Below are 22,739 nucleotides of genomic sequence, written 5' to 3'. Positions count from 1 at the left end.
ACAGAAAGGGCCACATAAACCAGAGACTTCATCAGCCTGAGACCAGAAGAACTAGATGGTGCTCGGTTACCACAGTGACTGCCCTGACAGGGAACACAACAGTGAGTCCCTGATGGAGCAGGAGAAAAGTGGGATGCAGTACTCAAATTCTAGTAAAAAGACCAGACTTAATGGTTTAATTGAGACTGGAGGGACCCTGGAAGACGTGGCCCCCAGGCTCTCTGTTAGTCCAAAACTAAAACCATTCCCGAGGCCAACTCCTCAGACAAAGATTAGACTGGACTATGGGACAGAAAATGATACTCGTGAAGAGTGTGCTGCTTAGCTCAAGTAGATACATGAGATTAAATGAGCAACTCTTGTCCAGAGGTGAGATGAGAAGGCAAAGAGGGTCACGAGCTGGTTGAATGGACCTGGGAAATCCGGGGTGGAAAGGAAGAGTGTGCTGTCACAGTATGGAGAGGGCAAGTAGTGTCACAAAACAATGTATGTATAAGTTTTTGTATGAGAGACTAACTTGAATTGTAAACTTTCACTTAAAGCACAACAATAAAAAAAAAAAAAAAGGAAAAAGAATAAAACCAGTATAGACATTCATGTTCAGGTTTAAAAAAAGCAATATGTGTATAAATTTTTGAATGAGAAACGAACTTGAGCTGTAACCTTTCACCTAAAGCACAATAAAAAAGAAATTATTTTAATTAAAATGTTACTTAAATATGTAAATTTAATACTAGATATAAACTCCTTATGCAAATAATCTTAGAGATTTGAAAGAAAACAACAAATCCAATAAAATTTTAATTAATATGTTGTTAAAAATGAGATGAATTTGTGCTTTCTTTTAGGATTTAACAGTTTATAGTGTTTTATTGACAAAAGGAATATATCAAATGGATAAATACTGAGGTGTGGAGTATTTTGAGTGAACTTAAAAAATGAGCTTGTGGACACATTTCTATCCTTCTGAACTGTAAACAAAAGCAACTTAATCAGCTTTCAATAAGAAATTTGTCAAATATAAGTTAATATGTTTGTCTCTCCTCAGATAAATCCTATAGGAACTTGCAAGAAATAGAAAAACATAATAGAAGGCCCAAAACTCCTTTCCTGCCTTTGGAAAGATGGTTGCCTCAATAAGTACAATTTTTGTTACTGACAGATTTCATTTAACAAGCCTAATGCAGGCATAATTGGATTGCAGTGGCAAACCAAGTTCTACTTTCTTGCAAATTGAATAGCTAGTGCACTTCATTTACCTCAGGAGTTCAGTCTTGGGGACAAGCAAGTTTTGTTCAGCTTTAACACTGGAAAGCGAAACCCTGAAATTCGTCTCTGCTCACCCTCAGGTGAACGTCCCTACCTTGAGCCTCCGGCGCTAACAAACCAAAGAATCCCTTCACCACGTCAGCCATGTTTGCACATGCACAATGGTTGACACCAACGTTAACCACCCACAAAGAGGGCCACTTGTAACTCAGTTACTAAACGTAAAGCCATGCACTTATAATCTTTGTGCTTGTATTGTGTTTATAAAACTATAATTTTGTGAAGAAGTCAGCCCTGGGAGGAAAGGCTTTGTTAGTTTTTTTTGGTAGGAAAAGGCCAACTATGAGAAAAGATTAATAAGGAGGAGGGTAGGAAAAAGGCCTAGGACAGGCAGCTAGGATATTTTTAGTTTCCTGCAATGAGTTTGACATCTGTGCTACTCAAAATATGTGAAACATGAAATAGCTTATTTAAAAATAAAACTTAATGTAAATTTATTGTTCTATCATTTTTGTTTAGAATTTTTGTAATTAGAGCTACACCTTCACAAAAGTGATGTCTGAATTATCTATCCATTCATTTGTTCAACAGATATTTATTGCACACAAACCACATGCAAGTTATCTTGCTGTTTCCTGCCATCATGGAGCTTATGTATGTGTTGTTACTTGTCCTTACCTTTTCCAGATTTGAATGAATCTAGAAAAATACTGAGGAGGGATTAAAAAATCTAATTTAACCCTAGATATTCCCCCATAGCTCTCACTCCGCACCCTAACCACCTAAGGCACACAGACAAACACACACACAAATATCAGGATTGACATTATTTTTAAGGTATTGTGACATGCCAATGAATTCTCCTTACAAACTTTGTGTAAATAGATACGCAGTTGAAGTTTGAAAATACTTGTAACTTCCCAGAGGAGACCAATTTTTTTCACACCACCTGCATATTGCTCTTGCAGCCTGCTCCGAGTTTCAGAGAAGTTGCAGGCTGGTGGAACTGCCAACCTAATTGGGAGTGTTGTGTGTACACACAGTTCCGTTCCATCCTTGGATATGAGCAGATATCCAGTCAGAATGATTCTGGGAGCCTTCCAAAAATTCTTTATGTTCTGGTCACTCCATTACTCATCTTCTTGGAATATCCCTTGTTCCCTTGTAAAGTTGGTATGCTCTGATAGTCTCTTATCTACTAGCATTTTTATTTTAAACATTAAGGCTGGGCTTACAATGTATTGTGTGAAGGTGGATCACTTAATTTGCAATAGCTTCTCATTAAGTGATGGACAGTGGCATTTACTTTATTGCTTGGATTAAATTTCTTTGTCTATGTTTCAAAGCAGGAGAAAAGGTTTATTTGGCAGGTAATACTTGAGACAAATTGAAGTTAGATAATAAATTGTGTTCAGAATGCTGTTCATATGTATGTTTCTAGTTATTTTTCAACATGAATGTAAATCTCAAAGCAAGTGTATATAAAATGGACAGATATATTTTGGGCAGATATATTTCTAAAACAGGCATTTTAGTGGAGTTAATTTAGTATTTCAGTACTTTAACATGGGATTGTTAATTCAGCTTAGTTGTCTTGTATGCAAAGAAGAAAATTCAGCATATAGTTGTGCAAGGAAGGCCTAGAGAAACTTTGAGGGGATCAAATGCTATATTAGTTGAGCGCAGGAGCTCTTTTTCAACTCACTTTTCCAGGGTGCATCTGCAGTTATTCTTATAAAATCAAGCAGGAGACATTGTCACTTGGCTCCCATGTCCATGCCTCACTGAGATGAAACAAATGTTTTGACTCCTTCATAAGTGTAACAACAGCCTAAACAATTTTGTTCATTAATTTACTCAGCATGAAACTTATCTATTTTATTTTCCTGGAGAAGGATTAATCCATATCTCTGTTTTCACCTATGAAAATAAAGTCTGAAAGTGAAAAATCACAAGTAAAACTAAGAAAAAGAAACAGAAGAAAATATAAGACAAGAAGAATGCACGTGTGTCTCATCTAATTTTCTCTTCTGCTTTTCCTTCTCAAATCTATGCTTCCTTTTGCTATTACGCTTTTCCTTTTCCATATCCAACTACTTCTGTGCTGAAAAAACAGATTGATGTTGAGCACATTTCAAAGTTTTGTTGAGCTCCTTAATGAGGCAGCCAGCAGGATGATGAAAGAACAAGCAGAACACAGAATGTTCGAGGAAGGAGGATTTATCTAGTTGGAGGAAGAAATGTTAACATGATTTGTTAACGAGATACAGGGATATTGGTTTGTTTAACCCACCTTTATTGCTTTTTTGGGCTTCACTTGAGCCATGACAATCTGGAGCCATCACCGAGAGATGGGGTATAGACCTTTTATCAGCAATAAGGAACAGTGTACTGGTGGCTGTACATCAGTTGTATTGAGCAATAAAATTCCATCCCCTGCATCAAAGCCTGATAGGGACCAATTAGCCCAGACTCCAAGCCACAGAATTTTTCTCTTTCTCAAACAGGCTTCCAGAAAATGCTCAGGTGTGTTGTCAGAAAAACTATGCAATATATAGTTTCATCTGTTTCTTGAGTGTATGGCTTGTTTCTTTTTCACAGTGCTATTTCTCTTTTTTTCTTTCTCCTGGCTATATCAATTCTTTTTTGATAGTGTGGGAAAATTTGTATAAATTACACTAAAATTTCTGTTTTTGAGTTGTTGACTTGGAGAATACAATCAGTGTTTTTAAAACAAAAGAGCTATGGTTTCTTCTTTACCCACTATGTCTTGAAGACTCATCAAAAAGAAGAAAATCGCTTTTTGATTCCGGTATCAATATTCACCCACCTAGCTTTTATTGTTTAAGTAATTTAGAACATTTTCTATCTAAAAGGCATTTATATAAACAGCAGTGCCTTTGACCCTCTACCAACATTAATGAATACCTAAGCTAATGCAGCTTTGTTTCAAAACCCCATTGTATCTGAACTTTTGAACAAAAATTTAACTTATTTTATTAAGAAGTCTAATTCTTCGAAGTATATTGTCATCCTTTTCTAGGTTATTCCAATGATACAAGAATTTATAATCAACAAATCGGGACGTATATTCATTGAACCACCCCCCTTTGACTTATCCAAAGCATTTGGAGATAGTAACTGCTGTGCACCACTGATTTTCGTGCTCTCTCCAGGAGCGGATCCCATGGCTGCCCTTCTAAAATTTGCTGATGACCAGGTACCTTTAAGGAGATGCTGTTATCTGATATACATATATATATGTATAGAGAGAGAGGGAAAAAAAATAATTATACTTGGCTTATAATTGAAATCCTAAGGGGTGATGGAGAGATAAAAATTTATCACTTAAACTTAGCCCTTGAAAGGCTTGGGGGTCCAGAGGTTGACAGGCTCCCAAGAAAATGATACTTAAATACCAGCACAGACATTAAAAATAACTCCTTCTCCAAATTATAAAATCAGAATTTAGATTGGGGAAGAGTATTTGCCTTTTATTTTGGAGGGCATTTGAGGCTCTGTGGCATCATTTGTACTGGCGTGTAAACTTGAGTTGACTTAATAAATTCAAGTCTGGACAATAACCCTGGGGAGAACCTTCTCTTGTCCAGCCTCTTTAAAGGGGACCTCCCTTGACTATCCAGGAAAAGTATACATTACAGTCAGTTACCAGGTTAGAGTATGTTCTAATGTTTAAGTTTTGGGGCTTTAAAATTATTCAAAAGAATTCACTGGAAATTTTCTTGAATCATACAATCTAGAACAAGAAAATAATAAACACAGGTGATTGGGTGTTTTTGAGTGAAATTTTTTCCCTTCTGGTGTAATCAAAATAACTTTTTGTGGTAATACTACTGATATTTCTAAGGCCACCATCACTGATTTTATTGAATACTTAATATATATATATTATTAACTTTGCTAGACCTTATTATACTCATTTTCTCTTTTAATTTTTACTATACTCCTGTGAGGTAAATGGTGATATCTCCATTTTAGAGATAGAGATACTAAAGCATAGAGAGGTTAAGCAGCTTCTCAAACATCACATAGCTAATAGGTTAAAATACTCTTTACCAATTTGTATTTAACCAAGACAGGTTCGTGAGTCTATTCATACTTTTCTTTTTGGCTTAGATTTTAGAAGTTGCTGTAAGACAGGTGGTCCCTTTTGTCTCTTTCTCATATTAAAAGCATTTTTAATCTTTTTTTTTTCTAGCCCTAATTGTCAAAGACCCTATATAGTTTTCCAATCCTGGCTATGACTGTTTCCTACATGAATTGACTTGCTTTTTATCTAAGTGTTTATAGGATTCTTAGTTAAATAAGAGTTTTTTAGGGCTGTGTATCACGTTTAGATCTTTGAGGGATGCTATATAATTATATTTTAATATATTTAATATAAATAATATGTCCTGTCATAATAATATTGATTTCTCTAAAAAATGTGATTTTTAATAAAATCTTTACCATTTTTGTACACAGGGATATGGAGGATCAAAACTTAGCTCTCTATCTCTTGGTCAAGGCCAAGGGCCCATAGCTATGAAGATGTTAGAAAAAGCTATCAAGGAGGGAACATGGGTTGTTCTTCAGAACTGCCACCTTGCCACCTCTTGGATGCCAACCCTTGAGAAAGTTTGTGAGGTAAAATTTCAAGTTTATTTTTAGTAGATTGTATTCCCCTGATATAATTACTAATATACACTCCATCCAAATAACTCCACTCTAGTCCTCTAATTTGAGGGGTTGCAGATTAGTAGCATGGGTGGATTGCAGGTGAGATGGGCTCATTTTAGGAATTGTATCTGGAGGAATAGAGGAGAGCACATGGCCAGGCCTTGCTGATTACTCTTGATAAGCTCACATGCTCATCCAGTGAGAGGGAAATATCTCTAATCCAGAGAAGCCGGTCCAAAAATGAGAGTAAACCACAGGGTAGACAGAAATCAACTTAATTTTTACAGCAATGGACCAAAAATGACAAAGGGGTATATTCAGGGTGAAATTCATGTGGCTTCTCTAAACCAGAAGGCTTCAGGATAGAATTTTTCTTTTAACCCGCTTCTCATCTGCTTGGCCAATTAACCTCCACAGAGGAGCAATCTCAAACCTAAAGGATGCTACTCCTATCCGCCTTGCTGTGGGTCATGGTACTCCCCTGTTTTGGTAGGCAGAAATCCCAGGAAGAAAACACCATGTAGCTCAACTGAGTAAACAGAAAACCAAGCACTTGATTTCAACAAACATAGACAAAATGTGTTAGCTGGAATTACCTGTGCCTCTAGCCCCCTCCTCATTCGTATCTCAGAGTCCCCAGGCTACTAAATAACCAAGGTGATGATGTAACTTGCACTATCCTGCCATCCAACTGAAACTTTAAAGGACAGATTTTATTTTTCTTTCTGCCACTTGTCACCTCTTTGTTTTGTCTATATGTCCCACTGGAATATAAGCATCATAAGGACAGTGACTTTCTGATTTATTCTCTGCTTTATCACCTTGAATAATACCTGGCCCCTTGGAGGCAATCAACAAATATTTATTGAATTAAGGAATGAATATTGTTTCACTGCTTAAAAATCTTTCCATGGCTTTCCCATTGCATGCAAGATAAAGTGCAAACCCCTATAACATGATGTCATGGATTGAATTGTGTCCCCCCAAAATATGTGTCAAATTGGCTAGGCCATGATTCCCAGTGTTGTGTGATTGTCTACCATTTTGTCATTTGATGTGATTTTCATATGTGTTGTAAATCCTACCTCTGTGGTGTTAATGGAGCCCTGGTGGTGCAGTGGTTAAGAGCTCGGCTGCTAACCAAAAGTCAGCAGTTCGAATCCACCAGCCACTCCTTGGAAACCCTATGGGGCAGTTCTACTCTGTCCTGTAGGGTCCCTAAGAGTCAGACGGCAATGGGCTTATGAAGTTAATGAGGTGGGATTAGCAGCAGTTATATTAATGAGGCAGGATTCAATCTACAAGATTAGGTTGTGTCTTAAATCAATTTTTTTTGAGATATAAAAGAGAGAAGCGAGCAGAGAGAGACATGGGGACCTCATACCACCAAGAAACAAGAGCCAGGAGAATAGCGTGTCCTTTGGACCCAGGGTCCCTGCACTGAGAACCTCCTAAAAGCAGGGGAAGGTTGATGACAAGAACCTTCCCTCAGAGCCGACAAAGAGAGAAAGCCTTCCCCTGGAGCTTGCACCCTGAATTCGGACTTATAGCCCTGTAGACTGTAAGAGAATAAATTTCTCTTTGTTAAAGCCACCCACCTGTGATATTTCTGTTATAGCAGCACTAGATGACTAAGTCACATGGCTTACAACATGCTTCATGAGCTGACTCCGTAGGTTTCATTTCTGACCCCTTTCCTTCATAACTGCTATGCTCTAGTCATTTGAACTGCTTTCACTTTTGTTGGCACAACACAGTTTCTCAAGAATATAGGCTATCATAACAGATGCTATTTCTATCTGGAAAGCTATTCTTTCTATTATTTGCTTTACCAACATCTACTCATCCTTCGGGCCTCATATTAGAGGTTTTATATTTGTACCTGTTTCCTTATAAAGTTCCTCTGTCTGCAAACCATTTCCATGACCTGTTGAACTGTCTCATATGTACCCATCATGGAGTCATTTAAGAGGGAAGAGCTGTCCCATTAGGATGATGAACCTAGCTCAAACTCCAATGAGTCATGTTGCTTAGGTCACTGGATATAGGGCAGCTAGTAGGAAAAAATATGGTGCCTCCACTCACTACTGTTGTTGTTTAAAAACTTAGACACCTATACATCCTTCCTAATTCATCCCCACGCCTTCACCACATGAGTGCGCAAACATTTTTTACTGATAAATATTTGTGATAAAAAAAAAAAGTAGATACTACTGACATGGACAATTGGGGGGTATAGCAGTAGGGAGTGGGACTGGACAGGAAAAGAGGGAAGGGCCCATGGTAATTATTCCTAGACTCTGTACAGACTTCACGACAGTGCTATTATCCTCTGTAGTTCAGGCCTGACAATACCCTTATACAAGTATAGCTAATCATGATGTGTTTTAATGCTTTGAGATATACAAGTTCTTCTCAACCTTCAGAATCCTTTTTTTTTTTTTTTCATCCCCACTTGGTTTAATATTGTCTTCTTTGAGTTTGTTGCTTATTCACACAACCTGGCTGCAGGAAGAAGAAGGTATTATACCTAACCTAGCTCTGGGACAGTGGGGTTATTTCTGTAAATATTTCAGCGACATTAGTGACGATATGAGATTTTCTGGAATGTTTTTACTTTGGCCAACTCTGAATTATGTAACTTTTTTTAAAAAAACTTTATAGTCATATAGATGAATTTTATCAAGGAAAATGACAGTACTTTGAACCTTCTCAATAATCTTGGTTCAAGGGCAGAATCGAATTTTAAAGCTTCTACTAAAAATTGCAGCAATGACAGCTCCATCTTGTCAACATGCTTCCTCCCCTGTCCAGCCCAGCCCATGCACACATGATCCTGAGATTTTCCTTGGGCTTTATGCACCATTTTGTATCTGATTTCTTTTCTTACAGGAGCTAAGCCCAGAAACCACACATCCAGATTTCCGAATTTGGCTGACAAGTTACCCGTCTCCAAATTTCCCTGTGTCTGTGCTGCAGAACGGTGTGAAAATGACCAATGAAGCACCAAAAGGTTTACGGGCTAATATCATTCGATCGTACCTCATGGACCCGATCTCTGACCCCGAGTTCTTTGGCAGCTGCAAAAAGCCTGTTAGTAATGGCTAAGTCTTGTTACCTCAGCCCTGTAAAGCAGTTCAAGTGGCCCCTGGTGATTATGGATGTGTGATCTGAGTAAAACTACAAATTAAATTGGCCTCCTGCCCTGCAGTGCAGTTGGTTTTGATTACTGATTATTGACTGTGGGGGGGGAAGTCAATTTTATTAATATTTTATTTTAATTTTACCACCAGTCTCATTCCTGCTCAGCTGAGATCTTCTGGTGTGTCATTAATAATGTAGCTTTCTATTTAGAAAGTCAGCTGTAAGCCATTCCCAGTACAAATCTGCAAGGTTGGAGAAACTTGTTTCAGTATATTATCTGAGTCCTTTGCTATTTGGAGGCATATCTCTAAATTAAAACATAAAAATATTTCCTCCATATAACTATAATGAGAGCCAAAATGATTTTACTCCTTGATTGATGGGACTTATATGAGCCTTTTTTGTGCGTCACCAGGCAAGCAGGGAAACCACCCACTGCTTTCATGATTAGAATTCTGTGTGTGAATGTCTGTGGCTTGAAATTGTTTCACAGCGTTTTACCATAATTAAAAATGGAAGCGTTTCTTTTTAAGAGGGGTCATGAACCTTGGTAAGATTTGGCCATTAAAAAGCTCACACTCTTGATGTCTGAATATGTTTTGATATGTCTGAATATAGTACATACCAAATGAAAACATTAAAAATAAAGTACTTTCATTAAACAAAAGTCTTGGGTATTAAAACAAAACAAAATGAAAACCTGTATTTAGAACTGTGTCAAACCTTATCCTAAGCTTCTAAGACTTGTGGTACGACTAGCTTTTACATTGACTGACTGCAGAGAGAGCAGATTACCCCCAGGTAGGTGGTAAAGGCATTTCTGCACATGATGGGCTGCACAGAGCCCTTTGCAAAGTTTTACTTGACTGCCCCTTTCTTCTAGATCAAAACATCCCTCCAGCCGTAGTCGCAGTTATTATAGGTCCAGGCATTTATGAACCACAGTCCAAAGCAAAATGACAATCTATTCAAATGCCAGAGCAGCACAACATGGTTTTTCTGTTTTAACTTTTTATTTGGAACTAATTTTAAATGTAGAGAAAAGTTGCAAGTGTAAAAGTAGTAAAAAGAACACCCTATACTCTTTACCCATATTCACCTGCTGTTGTCATATTGCACCATTTGTTTCTTCTCTTTCTTTCTCTGTACACACACACACACACACACACACACACACACACAATTTGCAGATAAGTTACATGTATCATGGCTCTTTATCCCTAAAAACCTCAGTTTATATTTCCTAAGAATAGAGCTATTATCTTACATAGTCACAGTATAGTTATCAGTTTTAGTAAATTGAACAAGGCTGCAACGTTGTATCTATTCTACCATTTGTGTTCTAGCTTTGTCAGTTGATTCAGTGAAGTTCTTGAGAGCATTTTCCCCTCCTTGGCAGGATATGGTCTAGGGTTAGGCATTACATTATTTGCTATGTCTTTTTCCCTCCTTTAATCTGGAACAATTCCCCAGCACTTCTGTGTTTTTTATGACATTGACATTTCTGAAGAATTCATCTGCCCCCATTTGTTTTTAAATAGAACATAGCTCATTTTGTGTTTGATGTTTCCTCATGATTAGTTTCAGGTTATAATTTCTTAGCTAGAATACTACATAAGTGCTGTTGTTTCCTTTTCAGGGTGTCACATCTGGAGGTACATGATGCCCATTTATCCTTCATTGATGATATTAATTCTGATCATCTAGACAAGCTCTTGCCTGATTTCTCCACTGTATAATAACTGTTCCCCTCCCCCCCTTGCCATTAATAGTCTATGGGGAGATGTTTTAGGACCATGCAGATATCCTCATCAAAATCCACTTTCTCCCCAGATTTACTATCCACTGATAATTCTTGCCTGATCAAATGATTTCCTATGATGATTGCAGAATGATTCTTTTCAAGCTCCAGCACTCCCGCCACATTTCCCAGTTGACACTTAGTGCTCCACTGTGAGCAGCAGCCCTCCACTCTACCCCACTTATTTTCCTATTTGTTATTAGTATGGACTCTTGAATCCCTGGGTTTTTTTTCAATGGTTTATAATGCATTACTCAAGTCTTTTGATGCTCAAATTTGGTGCTAAGATGTAGCCAGTAGGAGCCCCTTCAAGCTGGCTTATCTGTACTTGTGACATGTCCATCTTTTTTTTTAGTATTCTGTTGTTATTATTATTATCACTCCTTACTTTCTGACTTAAGAAGATGTTCTAGGCTCATCTTGTACCTATCCTGACCCAGCCTTGGAATCAGCCATTTTTCTGAGGAGCCTTAGTTTCTTCTAGTGGGGAATGGTATTAGAGACCAAGATCTGAGTGGTAGATGTGCTCATTACTGCTGGGATGTCTTTGGTTCTTGGCTCTTTTAGTGGAAAGAACTAGGAACTATGTACATGTACACACATGCCTATACAAATATACATAAACCCAAACCAAACCTGTTGCCGTCGAGTTGATTCCAACTCATAGCAACCCTATAGGACAGAGTAGAACTGCCCCATAGAGTTTCCAAGGAGTGGCTGGTGGATTCGAACTGCTGATCTTTTGGTTAGCAGTCAAGCTCTTAACCACTGCACCACCAGGGCTCCTATATAAAAATATACATATGCACACACATACACAAGTACATGTTCACATACATGTGCAAATATACACTCATACATACATATTTTAGAAACTATGAGTTCATACCATTACCTCCAATTCCATTTCATCAACCCAGGGTTCTCTTTTCTTTTTCCTCATTCTTTATTTATATGCCTCTTCTTCCATAGTGAGAAACCTGGCTCCTGACAACATCAAGACATTTACTAACTTGCTCAATTCTTTAATATGTCTAAAATAGCTCAGAATTAGCACAAAATGTTTTCTGTTAGTTTCTGCCACCTTTGTGGTGAAATAAATGCAGCTTTACCTTTGTCTCTTCCTCTCCCTTTTAAAATTTTTTCCCTGGAGGAAACTTTTCCTCTCCCCTTGGCTAGAATTTTGGGCAGCCTCATGACTTTTCTGGTTACTCTCAAATAATATAAAGTTCCTTAGTCACTTTAAATTCCAAAGCCAGCCTTGTTTCCTGAAATCCTGATGTACATAGCTGTGTGTGCCTATTGAACATGTATACAAATAGGCGTGTTTTTGCTTGAATAGCCTATGGAAACAGGCTTAATTCTATTTTAGTTATACTTTGGAGCAAATATATCCTGATGCTTTTATAAACAAAAGGAATTAATTATTTGCATTTTGAAATATGGTAAATATAATGCAATGTTAGGGGGAAAATACTGATATTGCACCATTTCTAATCATTATAGGAGGAATTCAAGAAATTGCTGTACGGCCTCTGTTTTTTTCATGCCTTGGTGCAAGAGAGACGGAAATTTGGACCTCTGGGGTGGAATATTCCTTATGAGTTCAATGAGACTGACCTGAGAATCAGTGTACAGCAACTCCACATGTTCCTGAACCAGTATGAGGTATCATAAAAATCACAGCAAGGACGTTACCTGTTTTGCTCTTTTTCATGTTGTGTTTGTACAGCAAAGAGGGACTTCTGATTAATTTCTACTCTTATAAAATTAATAGGCAGGATAGTTCCCAACAGCTTATTAAGTAACACTTTATTGTAACAGGATATTATAACTGCTATAGTAGGTAGTTAGGACGTCAGTTTATCTATTAGAAACCTATATTTTGTCATTTACGTTGACATGTAAATACCTAGGGTGTATGAAAAGTAGTCATATTATACTTATTTTGTAAAGGATTTGAGAGGACTGTAAATCAACCCAGCTCTAAAATGAAAGGGAAAAGGGGGAAAAAAAAAACAGACAGATTACCTTCTGTTCTGGAGCATGACTTTATTTTTAGAGAAATGACATTGTACTGTTATTCCAGAGTTTGGACCATTTGTCAGGAGAAAACAAACTATTTCAGCAGTTGGTTTTAACCTGAAGTATAGATTCTGGGAAGCAGCCAAGCAGACTAATGTTGTCACATCAACCACATTTCATCCTCTACAGTTCTGTCTCACACACACACACACACACACACACACGCACACTTATATTTGCTGTTGTACTTTGAAATAGTGTGTTTTTCTTTGAAATTTCTCTCTTGTCTTATTTAATAGAGTAGTTTTAAAAAATTTAAGTTATAAGAATGTTACTAAACTAAACTCTGTTTTACCTGTAATCTCTATTCTGCTGTCAGAGTTCTCTTTCTTAATGAAAATCTGATCATATCCTGGTCCTGCTTAATCTTAAAATTAAATACATGTTTACCTATAAGATTAACAGATTACATAATGATGTTAATAAATATTTTATCCAGTGCTGGCACTGGATGTGATGAAAGTGGCACTCTTATACTCTGTGACTTAGTGATGTGGCAGTATATAATAAACTTTAAAATTGTTCACACTGATAGCCTCAATGCCCAACAATAAGGGAATAGTCAAGTAAATCATGGGCAACAGTATAATTAAATATCATGCAGCCATCCAAAATGATGTTTATAAAGATGTTTTAATGCTATAGGAAATTGCCAATAATATAAATTGGGAAAAAGCCTACAAAATTGCGTGTACAGTATGACTTCAATTAGATATTTATATTTATATCCATATCCACATAAAAGACTGTAAAACAATAGAACAAATTTATAATAATAATTATTTCTAAGGGATAGACTTATGGATGATTTTTATTTTATTTAAAAAATGAGAATGTAATATTTTATGATCAGGAAAAAAGTTATGAAATGTATTTCCATCACAATATTCACTTAAAGATGAAGTTCACATTCCCAGCAAGGTGTGGCTCTTCATGACCAGCACCCTTGCTCCATCTGTAAGGCCATCATTCTCTCACCAGCAGACCCCACACTGTAGACATGCAGTATCCATATCCACACTATCCTTCGCCTTTCTTCTCCTTCTCCTTTTCTTCTTTTTGTGGGAACTTACTATCGTTTTTTTAAATTAAATTCTATTGAACTCAGAGGTTCATCCTCTAAGAAGCTTTCCCTACCCTGTCTCCTATATCCCATCCCAGTGGTGACTTACAAAACCCAAAAACCCAAACGGGTTGCCATCAAGTCGATTTCGACACATAGCGACCCTACAGGACAGAGTAGAACTGCCCCATAGGGTTTCCAAGGAGCAACTGGTAGATTCAAACTGCCGACCTTTTGGTTAGCAGCCGAGCTCTTTAACCACTTCGCCACCAGGGCTCCAGTGGTGGCTTAGAAGGCCTTAATCTATACACCTGAATATATCGTGATGATAATACTTCTCTGTGTTAACTGTCTGCTTCTCCAGTCCCTCGTTAGATTGCAAGCAACAGGAGGGCAGGCTCTGGCTCTTTTCATTTTATAGCTTCACCTTCTTCTACAGCTCCCGGCACAACTAAGTCATGGAATGGATTTTTGTGGCTTAAATAAAAATATTATACTCCCTTTTCAATCACATATATAATGAAAATCAGAAGATTGGTAACGTATTAGAATATAGGCTGGTGATTGACCATCATAATCGCTGACTTTTAGGATTTTCTAGAGCTAGGTAAAGTGCCTTAGGTGACTGACTGACTGAACTGAGATATTTCAATTATTTTAAGGTATTTTTAAGCAATTTCATTCTCTCTAAAGTTCAAAGACAATTGCTTATTTTATATGAATTGACAGAAATGAAGGCTTCCAACTGAAGTTATTATTATATTATTATTTTCCTGTCTTATGATTTACTTATAATTGTAGTTCATTTCACAACCGTACATAAGTGATTGCTATGGGCATGAAAGGAGCCCCTGGGTGGCACAAGTGGTTAAGTGATCAGCTACTAACCGAAAGTTTGGTGGTCTGAACCCACTCAGAGGTGCCTCAGAAGAAAGACCTGGCAATCTACTTCACAGCCATGAAAACACTATGGAGTGCAGTTATACTCTGAAACACATGGGGTCACCATGAGTCAAAATCGACTCCACGGCAACTGGTTTATGGGCATGAAAAGAACAAGAACCCTTCGTTTTTTTTTTTTGCATTCAGGGTGCTCAGAGTTCAGTGGGGAAGACAGAACTCAAACAAATAATTTCAATACTGTGGGATAAGGTCTGTACATACATACCCCCTGGTTTGCCAGGACATCCTCAGCTACCTATTGTTCTAGCCTCCTTTTAATTTAGCATTTTCTCTGAAATTAAAAAAAAATTAGTAATACTTGATACTTCCAGTTTCTCCCATCTTATCTAGTAATACAAGAGACCTATGTGTTACATTAGAAAGATGACCAGTGTTAACCAGTCTCTCTTTTTTGACCCTTTGGATCACAAACTAGTACTTCCTATTCAAGGATAGCAGGCAGAGTGCTCACTAAAATCCAAGTACCCTGGACACAAATGGTTAAAGCCACCTATCTCAGGTAGTCGTGGAAAGTGTCTGACACTGCTGCCTATTATGGCCACTTGAACCATCGATTCGTGTCATGACTTGTCCCATTGCCTTCATGATGCACAAAATTCCAGTCATCAGTCAGAAGAATCAATGGAAAATTATAGGTTTAGTGTATGTGAAATAGAGACTGAACAGTCTTCCCATAGACACATATAGAGTAATCCGAATGCTCTTGCTACTGTGATTTTGTCATTTACTGCATGGTGTAAATCTGTGACTATTATTTATTGTATTCTTTGGTGACTTCTTTATTTTACAGTCAACCTTTTAGGAAACAAGTTCAAAAAAGCAATTGTGCCTATTTAACAATAACAACAAAAATTAAGAACTGAGTTTCTGTTTCTTAATAAGTTTAGTGATGAATATTTAGCTTGTACAAAAGGACTGTTGACAGTTACTGTCTGCCATGGGGCCACGGTAATGTCACTGACATTACTGTCAAAACCTGAAAACGCAAATTTACTGAAGAAGCATGTGCTTCCAAAGTTAGTCGTTATTTCAAAAAGTATTTGTCCCAAAATGATGATTTAACGTGCATCTGCAGAAGGTACAACGTATTCAGATCAAATGTTTCTTCTAAATTAATTTCTGTTACTTTCAATTACAAGATTGTTTTACTTATTCATTCCCTCATTCATTCATTTTGCATGTATGCCTGCACAAAAGTGCAGTGATAGCTGTTCATGTGTGGATTCCATTGGTGGAAGAAGAAATTTTTAAACAAATAAATGATGCCACCTTTCATATCAGTGTCACCAGATGCCCAAATAGAAAATCGCTTACATTAATTCCAATAAAGACTTGATTTTTCCTCTCATTTCATGGAGTCAAAGTAAAGCTTTTGAAGTTCATTCTGTCAAAGGCAAACACCTCACATTATTGTGAATTCCACTGAAAAGTTCAACATTGAAGATAAAATTATTGGTTTGGCACTGATAATATGAATTCAGATTAGTTGTAGCACAGCATTGTGGTGAAGACAATTTCCTTACCAAAGTAAGACTGAGCATTTGTGGGAACCAAATATCAATGGCAGGAAAGAGGACAGAAGATTTGGAAAGTGCAGACTGAGCAGTAAGAAAAAAGCTGGAGAGAGCAAGCTGAGTAAATAGGGAATGCCAAGAATAGGCCACTCTGCAAAGGCTACAGAGAGTAAATTAAGTGCCCTTTGGATTTGCAACAGCAATTTCAAAGAGTATTATATATCTTTAAATGCTAGACTCTATCTAACCTCTAGGACTTTGCAGAAATAATACCATATTTTTGGAGGGGGGGGAGCTAATTTAGACATTTCCTTCTGTTTCTTCTAGTCCATTTTTAGCACAAAATTATGGTATTGAAATATATCAAATGCACAATGATAAATTACTATGTGGTACAAGTACAAGCTATATCACTTTAATCAAGAATTTTTTAATGGCTTACAGGGCTGACTGAGCTAGTTTCTTCTGTTAAATGACAATTCGGCAGTGCTTCTCATTCCTCTGAGCATAGTCATCGCATAGCAAACTTGACAAAACTGCTACTCATGAGTCACGTGTAATTCAGCAGGAGTTAAAGAGGGATTCTTTGAAGAATGTGATTTCACAGTTCCTGTTGATGTTATTAAGTCTAATGCAATCGTTTTTCAACAGTCAGCGTCTTTTCTTATAATATAGTGATCCAGTATCTTGACAAAAAAAGCAATGAGAATTAAGCTGTCTAGTGCACTCACGCACGCACGCACACAGGAAATCTAGACCAACGACAGCTGTTGCCATCAAGAGAATGAATAGAATGAGGAACTCAAAGGAATGAAGAGTGGACTAATCTCCATTTGAGAATAAGAATGAGTTTAGGGTTGCAACAGAAGTTCAAATCTCAGGGCCACCTAACTTGTACCAGAACATGCTTCTGGCTCCAAAGTAGGTCTGGTGGGTTGCTATGGCCATAGAACCAAATCTGTAGGTTCTAATTCTAACTTACTGTGACTAGAATTCAAGCGAACAAATCTGTCTTGGAAGAAGTACAGACAGAATGCTCCAAGGATGACGAGACTTCGTCTCATGTACTTTGGACATGTTATCAGGGGACCAGTCCCTGGAGAAGGGCATCATGCTCGGTGAAGTAGAGGGTCAGCGAAAAAGAGGAAGACCCTCAATGAGGTGGATTGACACAGTGTCTGCAACAATGGGCTCAAACATAACGATTGTGAGGATGGTGAAGGACCGGGCAGTGTTTCACTCTGTTGTACATAGGGTCGCTGTGAGTCAGAACCAACTCGACAGCACCTAAAAACAACAACAACAGAATTCAAATGAGGGGGAAAAAAAGAAGAAGAAAGAATGAGAGATTCCAAGAATCCTCTTTCTATGAATGGGAAATAGGGCCTTACTAGGTTTCCCCAGCCAAGAATGAATGAATAAAAAATCAAAGCAAGCCCATAGAGGGGTGAGATCTATAGGCAAACCTCAGGCATTTTAGAGAATCAAACGCCAGTAGCAATCAAATGAAGATTTCACCAGTGTGATCCTAGGCATACTAAGCATTGGGGCTGAAAAACACTGTTGTGCCTCAGTTTTAAGTCAGGTGCTGGATGACCACAGAGCTGATATAAGGTGATATGCTTTGTAAAGAAATACTAATTCAAGGAGTAGGGAAAAATTTGGTAAAGAGGCAGAACAAATGTTATCTTAAGGAATCCTGTTTCCATGGAGAATTATTAAACATTGCTGTTCCCCATTTTCCATTCTCTTCATGCATCAAAGTAATAGAACTGCCATCACTCAACCCTGCAGCCAGAAACCTGGAAGCCATCAATGCTCAGTTATTCCTTATTCTTCCCCAACCACATCCAATATCCCACGCTTCCCTACCTCACCTCTGTCACATGCCCTATAGAGTGTTACTACAGTCTAGTCTACTTGCTCTTTTCTCAGGGTGACGTGTTCTTTCACATCACTGCATTTTGCAAATATTTTCCTTCTATTTGTTGTGCCATTTCCTGTGGTCTGGTGCACAGTGGCTAAGTGTTCAGCTGCTAACCAAAAGGTTGTCAGTTCATATCTACCAGCTGCTCCTTGGAAACCCTGTGGGGCAGTTCTACTCTGCTCTATCGGGTCTCTATGAGTCGATATCTGCTCGACGGCTACAAGTTTGGTTTGGTTTTGGTTTTTCCTGTGCTCAGTCCTTGTCTGCTTTTGAACTCTTTCTTAAACTCATGCTCAGGAGCCAAGCTCACCTCCCACTGGCACATTTCTACATCCGCTTTGGCTGATAGCCACTTTATTTACCATTATGTTGAGATCCTTATCATTTGTGGGTAAACACCTGTTTGAGCAGGAGATGATTCCAGATTTTTTTGGTCTACTTATCCATCATCCCTGTCACCTTGTGCGTAAAATATTCTGGCATATTGGCCAGGAACATGGGTGCCCAGGCCTCAACTTGCTCTAGCAGACTTAACAGAGCTGGTGATACACACAGGTCACTGGGAACTGCAAACTTTTGCCCAGAAGGAGAGCATGTTTTGTCTAATCATTAGTACTAGACTGTATGGTGACCTTGTTTTGTTTACTCTTGTGTCCCCAGTGCCTAAAACAGTGTACGCAGTAGATGGCTCAATGGCTGTCTATTTAATGAATGAATGACTATATCATGATGTGGGGAAGGATCTTCAATCTCTCAAAAACAAAAATGGCAACATTACTATATGTAGAAATTTGGTATGAGAATTGCAACATTTAAAATTAATAAGAAATGAAACAAGTGTTCAATAAATGATAGAATAATTGATTATTTGCTATTAGGATAAAGAAAGATTATTGCTGTGTACAATATAAATTCCTCTTGGATTTTAAAAAGTTAGGAAAAACTAAAGCATAAAAGATAAAATGACAGGTGGATATATATTGTCTAAGGAGCCCTGGTGACCCGGTGGTTAACCGCTTAGCTGCTAAATGAAGGGTCAGTGGTTTGAATCTACCAGCCACTCTGTGAGAGATAAGACCTGGAGATCTGCTCCTGTAAAAATTATGGCCTAGGAAACCCTATGGGGGCAGTTCTACTCTGTCAGGAAGGGTCGTTAGGGGTCAGAATCGACTCCGTGGCACACAGCAACAACAGTATATATTATCTACTTCTCAGATGGGCAATTGCTTTTGTTGTTTTGGTGGTTTTGTTAGGGTGTATGTGAGAGAAGGGGCCTCTCCCCACCCTCCCCACTCCCATCAACCCCAAGGAAACCAGTTTCACAGCTTGTGGCATGTCTCTCTAGACATTTTTCTGCACGTAGAGATACTCATATGCATATATACAATATACACACAATTTTTTTCCTCAAAAACATGATTAAACTGGTATATTCATCTTCATCTTGCTTTGTTTAGGTATATTGTGAACAACTTTCAAAGTAGATGCAGATCTTTGTTTTAATGTCTGCTTACACAGCATTTCCCCTTTGTTGACAATTAAGATGTTATTTCATTTTTTGGTTAATAAAACAATGTTGAAGTGAACAACTTTGTATATAACCTATAACCTTGCATACTAGGTTTTCAAGCTCAGTTTCCATCTACCCCCTCTTCCTGCTCATGGTCTTAACCATCCTATAACATCAGGGCAGGGAATCAATCCAAGCAGAAAGCTGCTGGTGTTTCTGTGACCCCAGTCAATTTCCATGGGCCACTGGGAGAAAGTACTCCCCAGTTTCACTGGCCCTGGTGTGGCCAAGCTACCGAGGAAACTACAGGTAGCATTTTACCTATGAGGAGCTCTTAGGGGCCTGTTGGCCAAGTTTACACATAATTCAAATTCTCCCCCTACAAATCTTTTCTGTCTGCATCACAAAGCCCTTTCAGGGACTGGCTAGACCACATGTTGCTCTACTTCAATTACAACTTATTTAATTAGCATATGAGTTTTCTTATTTCACTTTCATGAAGGGGGGCAGGGGTGCTGCCAACAAGGCAAAGACCAAGCATTCCCATTTGCAGTTGGAAAAGCATAAACATTCGAGAGTTCTCCTTCCTGATTCTGTGTTTCTCCACGTGGTCTATGTCACTGACACATGTTCTCTTAAATTCACTGCCTCAAGTTCCAGTTCGTCAAAATAACAAGCCTCATAAATTCCCAACCACGAATTCAATAAATGTCCACTCTCTAATCACACTACTTCCTCTTCCCTAGTGCTATTATTTCTATTGAAGAGATTCCTCAAAGTGGGATAACTGAAATGTAGGTTATATACAATTTAAATTTTAACAGATGACTGCTAGAAGGGCATGTAAAGCACAAAAGTGGTGAAAAATTCTAAAGTAAAAGATTGCTATGTTTAATGTTGCTGTATAGAAATAAACAAATGTCATAAAAAAAGATAAATGAAAAATTAGAGAAAATACTTAAAATTTACATGACAGTGATTCAATTTCTTTATAATGAGCCTTTAATAATAAGAAAAAAGATAAACATTCAAATTAGGAAAACACATAAAGAACAGAGTAGGTAATTTACAAAATAAGAAAAACAGCCAATAAACATTTTTAAAATGTCAATATCACTAATAAAGAATGAAAATTAAAACAATTAAAAACACTTGTATTGTTTAATGGTCAATTTTTTTTTCTAAATAATAATGCTCAGTTTTGGTGAGAAATAGAATCTCACATACTGCTGGTGGGTGTGTAGGTATTTATGCTTAGGATAAAAGAAATTGCAATGTGAAAAATCAATCATTATAAACATTTAAGAATGCTTACACCAAAGAACATAATTTAAAAAGTCAAAAGGCAAACTAACTGGAAAAAATATTACCACAAATTTGATAAATGAAGGTCAATTTATAGAACCGCTTACACATACACACAAACAATTAAAATGATAATAGAAAAAAAAGGGGTAGCAGGCTATTTCAGAGAAGAACTACAAAAGTTATTAAACCTATGAAAAAATTATGACCCTCACTAGTATTCTAGAAAATGCAAATTAAAACAGTATTGATTATCTTTGGTCCATCAAATTAGCAAAGATTTTAAAGCTGATTGCTACAATGCTACAGCCTTTCACAAGAACAGTTTGATGACATTTATCAATTGCTTTTTATAAGCTCCTACCCTTTAACGTAATAATTTCCTTTTTAGAAATCTAGGCTAAAGACATTAGACATTTTAAGAAGTGTGTGTTTAAATCAACAGTTTAACACAGAAGATTAGGAACAACTGAAATATTTAACATTAGAAGACAGTAAAATAGTATTTTTAAATAATATTTCATGAAATGATTAAAAATCTCATAATATGAGATTTGGTGAAAATTTAGTATATACATTGTGATTCCATATGTGTAAATATACATGCATATAAAAGGTAGTGAAGAAAATTAACGCTGATTATCTCTGAATTACATTGGATTTGTTTGAATGTCACTCAGCAGTACAAGATTCTCAAGGATGAGATTGTGGTCTAACTCATTTGTGTCTGGCACTTAGTAGTTGCTCAATAAATGTTGGTTGAATGGTAAACAAGTTCACAGGTAAATAGAGTTGCTCCTTTTTCAGAACTGATTGAATCGAAATGAAAAACCACAAAGGGAGAGAAAGAGCCTGGGAAAAATAGCAGCATTTTGTAAGGAAGTATATACAGGAGATTGTATCAATACAAAAATTTTTGTAAGATATTTAATTTAATAATATGAGTAAATAAGAAACACAATTCTATATAATATGCTACAGTGATTCTTCACAGGATGAGTGACTTGAGCTCTCAATTTTAGGAACTACCTTACGACGCTCTGCGATACATGACGGGTGAATGCAATTACGGAGGCAGGGTGACTGACGACTGGGATCGGCGAACGCTGCGCAGCATCCTAAACAAATTTTTCAATGCAGAATTAGTTGAAAATTCAGACTATAAATTTGACTCAAGTGGCATCTATTTTGTCCCCCCTTCTGGTGATGTAAGTATGCCCTTCAGAAAACTAAATGCAGTAAAATATGAAATTCTTCTGGTAGTGATGATGTTTTTAAAAAAGGTGATTTTCCCAAAGCCTTGTTTTTTGTTAATGCTTGTATTGTCTGTGCTTTCTCTAGTCTTGTAGGAACAAAGCAAACCCTATGCATAGATGGAGTTAGCAGTTTCCTGTTCACAGTGATGTGAGGAGTATCAGAAACATTCCTCACCCAAGAATAGCTTCCAAAGTGACCTGAGATTCTATCATCATGAATTC

The 22,739-nt window shown here is 37.3% G+C and overlaps 1 protein-coding gene across 1 annotated transcript in view; it reads left to right on the top strand.

The window, feature by feature from the left end:
- Nucleotides 1–22,739, top strand: part of DNAH7 (dynein axonemal heavy chain 7) — a 270,960-nt gene that overhangs the window by 225,510 nt on the left and 22,711 nt on the right. The window contains exons 55-59 of the mRNA XM_004378290.1: nucleotides 4,313–4,489; nucleotides 5,755–5,916; nucleotides 8,842–9,042; nucleotides 12,401–12,562; nucleotides 22,284–22,469. Of these exons, the coding sequence (XP_004378347.1) occupies nucleotides 4,313–4,489; nucleotides 5,755–5,916; nucleotides 8,842–9,042; nucleotides 12,401–12,562; nucleotides 22,284–22,469 (888 nt within the window). The remainder of the gene's footprint in view (nucleotides 1–4,312; nucleotides 4,490–5,754; nucleotides 5,917–8,841; nucleotides 9,043–12,400; nucleotides 12,563–22,283; nucleotides 22,470–22,739) is intronic.

The sequence above is a fragment of the Trichechus manatus genome, unplaced genomic scaffold (genome assembly GCF_000243295.1).
Source record: "Trichechus manatus latirostris isolate Lorelei unplaced genomic scaffold, TriManLat1.0 scaffold00056, whole genome shotgun sequence".
In the NCBI taxonomy this organism is placed as follows: domain Eukaryota; kingdom Metazoa; phylum Chordata; class Mammalia; order Sirenia; family Trichechidae; genus Trichechus; species Trichechus manatus.
Note: the sequence above shows the minus strand (reverse complement) of the source record. Positions and strands in the feature narration are given on the sequence as shown.